This window comes from Myxocyprinus asiaticus, chromosome 32, assembly GCF_019703515.2.
Source record: "Myxocyprinus asiaticus isolate MX2 ecotype Aquarium Trade chromosome 32, UBuf_Myxa_2, whole genome shotgun sequence".
NCBI classification, from domain to species: Eukaryota; Metazoa; Chordata; class Actinopteri; order Cypriniformes; family Catostomidae; genus Myxocyprinus; species Myxocyprinus asiaticus.
In genome coordinates, this window is record NC_059375.1 from 15859844 (window position 1) to 15865972 (window position 6129).

At 37.8% G+C, this 6129-nt stretch overlaps 1 protein-coding gene across 1 annotated transcript; it reads left to right on the top strand.

The window, feature by feature from the left end:
* The first annotated feature begins 2957 nt into the window (after positions 1 to 2957).
* On the top strand, positions 2958 to 5482 carry LOC127423173 (somatostatin receptor type 2-like). Its single transcript, XM_051667297.1, has 2 exons — positions 2958 to 3591; positions 3681 to 5482. The coding sequence occupies exon 2, from the start codon at positions 3709 to 3711 to the stop codon at positions 4756 to 4758; it is 1050 nt and encodes a 349-aa protein (XP_051523257.1). The 5' UTR covers positions 2958 to 3591; positions 3681 to 3708; the 3' UTR covers positions 4759 to 5482.
* The last annotated feature ends 647 nt before the right edge of the window (positions 5483 to 6129 follow it).

The following is a 6129-nucleotide window of genomic DNA, read 5'->3' on the forward strand; positions in this document are numbered from 1 at the left end:
TGCTTCCTGTTTCAATTTCTGCCTGTAAGCGGGCAGAAGCAGAATGGAAGAGTGGTCCGATTTGCCAAATGGTGGGCGGGGGAGGGATTTGTAGCCATCCCGGAACGGAGAGTAGCAATGATCCAATGATTGGCTTGGTATCAAGAGATCCCCAAATTTTCCACTTCTTAATAAGTGATTGAACAGTACTGACTGGCATTTTCAAGGCTTTGGATATATTTTTATATCCTTTTCCATCTTTATAAAGTTCCATTACCTTGTTACGCAGGTCTTTTGACAGTTCTTTTCTGCTCCTCATGGCTCAGTATCTAGCCTGCTCAGTGTATCCATGTGAGAGCTAACAAACTCAATGACTATTTATACACAGACACTAACTGCAATTGAAAAAGCCACAGGTGTGGGAAATTAACCTTTAATTGCCATTTAAACCTGTGTGTGTCACCTTGTGTGTCTGTAACAAGGCCAAACATTCAAGGGTATGTAAACTTTTGATCAGGGCCATTTGGGTGATTTCTGTTACCATTATGATTTAAAAAGGAGCCAAACAACTATGTGATAATAAATGGCTTCATATGATCACTATCCTTAAATAAAAGACCGTTTTTTTTTTTTTTTTTTTTTTGGTGTTTTTTTTGCATGATCAGTCATATTTTCAAAATTATTGCCAAAATTTCACAATTTATGCCAGGGTGTGCAAACTTTTGAGCATAGCTGTATACTGTATATATTCTCTTTAATCTAAAAATTCTCCTCCCTGCCCAGTAGGTTAAGATATGCACAAAGAATGTGAATCGCCAAAAACAAAAGAAGAATGTGAATGCGAAAGTGGAGATTGATAGTTAAAAAGGACTTAAATATTGATCTGTTTCTCACCCACACCCATCTCATAGAAAAGGGAGATATACAAAATGTGCAGTGTTGGGGGGCCTCCAGGAACAGTGTTGGGAACCATTGCTTTAAGCATATGGAAATGTTTGAAATTATGCCCTTTAGTAATGCAATTTAAGTCAACTTTATGGTGTTGCAACCTGTTTTACTGCTTTAATGTGACATATTTCTGAGTGAAACAGGCTATACAACAAGAAAATAAAAAGTAGGGCAGGACTTGATTGCGTTGTGCAATTTGAGCTAAGTTCAGAACAGTATTTCAGTACTGCCGTATCTACTAAGAGGAGTTTGGTGTTCCGAGCATGTAGCAGTTGTATTTTATGTGACATCATATGACGTCAGCTGAAAAGGAAAGTCGTTTCAGAGGTGGAGCAAAAACATATTGAAAAATGATTATGAAATCAAAAGTACTGTAAGTGAATGAGTTGTTGTTAATTAGATTGAAATGTGTATTAAGATAGTACTGTAAATATAGGGTTGATTTTGATTTGATGATCACTGTTTTACTCGTGGCATTGAGAACTGACCATACAGTTGGTGTATGGTATGTTAGTTGCTTGAATGTGAAGTGAAAGCTTGCTACAAGCAACAGAGCATTTTACAACATCCCCAAATATTTATTGTTCAAGAATGTATCTCAATAGTCTCCTACAAGAGTTAAAGGAACCATTCTCCCAAAAATTTAAAAATGTTCTCACACTCATGTTGTTCTAAACCTTTATGACATTAATTCTACCATGAAAATATGTTAGGCAGTATGACAGTGTCATTCACCATTCACTTCCATTGTATGAAAGTGAATGGAGACTGAAGCTACCAATCTGCCTAACATCACTTTTTGTGATCCAATGTAGCTTAATAACCCCTGACACATTTCCAGTTCCAGTCAGACTATTTTCCTTTTTTCCTCTAGGCAAGACTGAATAATCTGATTATCTTAATCATCTGACAAATAGCAAGCAAAAAAAATGTCTACTTAAATTGGTTTAAAATTAAATGTTGTTGATTTGTCCCTTGGTGATGAATTAGGAATTATTCATGAAGATTAACAGTTCTGCAGATGAATATGTCATCCATCAAACCTGATTAAATCACAACTTGTAATGTTATGGTGAACGTTCTTAATGAACCATTGCCAGTCACCCACATTCATGTGTCGACATGAATTTTTCAAAGGCAAAATTTTTGCAAATAATATTTTTGGGTCAGCCCATGTTAATGATACATTAACAATATGCTACAATGTTTTTGTTTGTTTATTTTAAGCAAAACCATTCTAGTTGTAAGGAATAGATTATAGTAGCTCTCATCTTTTTTTTTATTATGTCTCTTTCAGTACTTCTTGCTAATTTTTAAGATTGTTTTTCTTTCTTTTACAGTATGTACTGCATTATTTTTTGGTTTATATTTCTGCCAGTATTTCTTCTGTTCATTATATCTTTGTTGACTAAATTCTCATAAATTCCAGTTAGTTAAGCATTACAAGAAAACTCAAGCCCAGAACTGTTAAACCAAAAAGATTTATTAAAAGAGGCCTGGATACCTGTTTGTTATCATTGTTAATCGTACGCTCAGACTACAGAGGTATTTCCAGGTTTACAGTAGCATGCCAATAGAAAGATCCAAATTATAGGAATCAGGAATGATTTCATGTGACATCCAAATCAATTAACATATTGCATAACAAAATTTGTCAACCAAAAATAGTTTGTCAATGAGGTGTGTATATACTGTATACTGTAACTCTTTTGCCAATGATGACCTCCCTCAGTTACTGTTTTCTTGCATCTCTTGAGACATTCAGTGTGAGAATTGGAGTATTCCAGCAGTGCATGTCGGAGGAAGAACGGGATTTAGGTGATCACTCATTACTCTTGCCCTTTTATCTGTGACCGTTTACACCCACTGAGGCCTTGTGCACTGCAGCCAGTGATAAATGATTCACTGACCAACAAACAAAGACAATCAGCTAGAAATATAAACACTAGGGGGGAGGTATACAGTATATTAAAACAAGCAGAGGGAGCCAGCTCAGATTCATCACTCATCTGCTGGGGATGTATCTGGAAATTGGGTGGCCCAGAGGGGAAGTTGGGGGTTGATCAGCTCAGATTGACCCCCCCACTGAACTGCGAGGAAAGGGAGGAAACAGAGGGGTGGAGTGAAGGAGGAAAATGAGAGGGAGTGTGAGCAAGGGAGTGTGAAAGGAAGAGGCTGGATGGGATCTTCTGAGAAGAGTGTTTAGTTATGAAAACAAAAGTATTGAAACAGATGGCACCCTGGAAACCTCATAACAGCGGATTGGAACGAGCCAGCACAGCTTATCACATCAACAGGGCGGTCAGAGGCAGTCTGTCAGCGAATAACTTTTCACAAACATAACACACACACACACACACACACACACACACTCTGGGCACTGCTGGGGGGATATATAAGAACTCACCAGGAGGGTCTAACACCCACTAGATTTCTCTGAGGAACTGTTATGCAGTTTGAGGTTTTCTCCCAAATAGATCTGTCAGGAACTACCTTACAAGCCCTTTGAGTGCCAGAGATTGTACTAGTTTGTGGGTAAAGTATGTTTTCCTTAAAGTTTAGGCTGAGAATTTTTTGATGCCCAATACTGAAGTTATTGGAATGGAAAGATAAGCCTGTTTCAAGGACAAAAGAAGAAACAAAGTATAAGGATGTAAACTAGTGGTGAGCAAGGACTATTTACCTCAGCAACATTCTTGGACTTTGATCGTCTTTCATTGTATTTTCCTTCTTTTCCTGTAAACGTCTCCTAGAAGGACTACAAACTGTTTCTGACAAGAAATGGAAACGGCAATACCTTTAGGAATGTTTTACGACAACGTGTCAATTCTGGATCTGAAAAGTACTTCGATAAACAATGTCTATATTCACAAGGATTTTGATGCCTTCAGTGTTACCATGGCTGTGCTCTACCTGGCAGTATGTATCGTGGGATTGGGAGGGAACTCCCTGGTCATCATCACCATTTTAAAGCTAGACAAAATGTCATCTGCAACCACCGTCTACATTTTCAACCTGGCTTTGGCGGATGGCCTTTTCATGGTAGGACTCCCGTTCATTGCTATCCAAAACTTCCAGGACCAATGGATCTTTGGAGACCTGGTCTGCAAACTGGTTCTGGTTCTGGATGGCATCAACCAATTCACAAGTGTATTCTGCCTAACCGTGATGAGTGTCGACCGCTACATGGCACTCGTAGACCCATTGCGCTTTGCTCGCTGGCGGACACCTCAGAGGGCAAAGATCATTGCTGCCCTAATGTGGTTTATCTCGCTATTTCCTGTCTTGCCTATGGCCATATACTTTTCCTCCAATTACGGTTTCTGCACTATAGACCCCTATTTGGCCTCTGACACCTGGTGGTTGACCTTTCTTAGCTATACCTTTGTACTTGGCTTTGCCTTACCCTTCACTGTAATGATTGTATTTTACACCGCATTGGTGGCAACTCTGAGAAATTCCAGGCCGCAGGGTGGCCCTTCCTCCTCTCTGGAAAGCCACAGTTTGGAGAAACAGGTCACCAAGATGGTCGTGGCGGTTGTTCTGGTGTTTGGCTTTTGCTGGCTGCCATTCTACATCTTCAACTTCTGCTCTTTGCACCGAACAGAGCTGGTACTCAACTTCACCCGTGGCTTTGAGTTTGTGGTGCTGCTGTCCTACTCATGGAGTTGCGCCAATCCCATACTGTATGCTTGTCTGTCTGAAAAATTTCGAAGGCATTTCCACACCCTCCTCTGCCCCGTCAAGAGCTCACCCACACACTGTGACAGAGACACTGAAGGGTATGTCTTGCACGATACTAACGTACAAGATGTGAGTGTTTTACTTTAGGATGTTTCTCACTGAGAACATCTGAGTATTTTTTTTATATATTTTTAGGGCTTGTGTAGCAACACATACCCGCCTTATTGTAAACAGATAATCCCTGCTTCCAGCAGTGCCAATCTTACATTTCATTTCTTTAGTGCACTCCAAAGTACTGCCTTTTGCACCTCTGAGATTGCTTTTGCTACTATGCAATAGATAAAAAATACATGTGCAGACTGAGGCACTGATAAGAGTCAAGTGGATCATGATAACCCCGCTTTTGATGGCTCAATTTTTTCATGACAGCAATGCCACAAAAGCAAAGTTGACTTAGTGAATAAGAGTTTACTCTGTCTCCATGCAAAGGAAGGAGCATATTTTAAGGGTGATTATGCCATTTCTAGCCCCCTATACAAGTGCTTTCAAATTGATTGTGGATTGAATGATGTCACAGTTGTCATGGCATCCAGCTTTGACCAAATTTTTGAGGATTCTCGTGAGACTGTTGCCACATGACTTAAGAATGTGATTGTGATTCATGAGGGATTTATTTAGAAACAGTTGATAAACTAGATGTTAATGGCCAACACTGCCATGGTTTAAATGGTCTTGTGTTTAAAAAATTTCAAAATAATTTACACATGCTGGGTAATATATATTTTTTTAATGATATTTTGATACCATTTGTTATGGAAATATACAGTATATATGTATACAGTGTGTGTGTGTGTGTGTGTGTGTGTGTGTATACGTGTATATATATATATATATATATATATATATATATATATATATATATATATATATTTATATATATATTTGTGTGTGTGTGTGTGTGTGCAAATTTGTACATACTTTTTGACATAATTTTAATTTAATAAAAAAATTATAATTTACTCCTTGTTTTCAATGTATCACAATTTTTTGCATATCGGCTTCTTATTGGGCTGTATTTTTATGCAGATAATTTACTGTATTGCAAGTCTAGGATTTTTGCATATAATCATAATCAAATCATAGTTTATATTACTGTATATATTATAATGTAATTTATTATTGTTCATAAACATTAAAATTTGCATCTGTATGTAACAGAGTGTGACAGTGTAATTCCCTTTGTTCAAGTGAAGAGAGACTGGGTTGTTTAAACATTTATGAATCTCCTATCAATGGTTTTTAGTAAACGAAAATAAAACTAAAACTAAAACTCTAACAAACCAACATGTGCATTCAGTTTTTGATTATTTTGCTTCTTGAAAATGTATATCCTCTTGTGAATTCTGCAGAGGAAAACAAATCCATAATCTACATAAATTTTGACTCGGGTTGGTATTAATATTCTAGACAGTGTTCACTAGCTTGCTACTGAGAAAGTGACCCACCACAACAGCCATT

Excerpts from the sequence above, each read along its gene's own strand:
- LOC127423173 (XM_051667297.1), top strand. The coding sequence starts at position 3,709 with ATGGAAACGGCAATACCTTTAGGAATGTTTTACGACAACGTGTCAATT.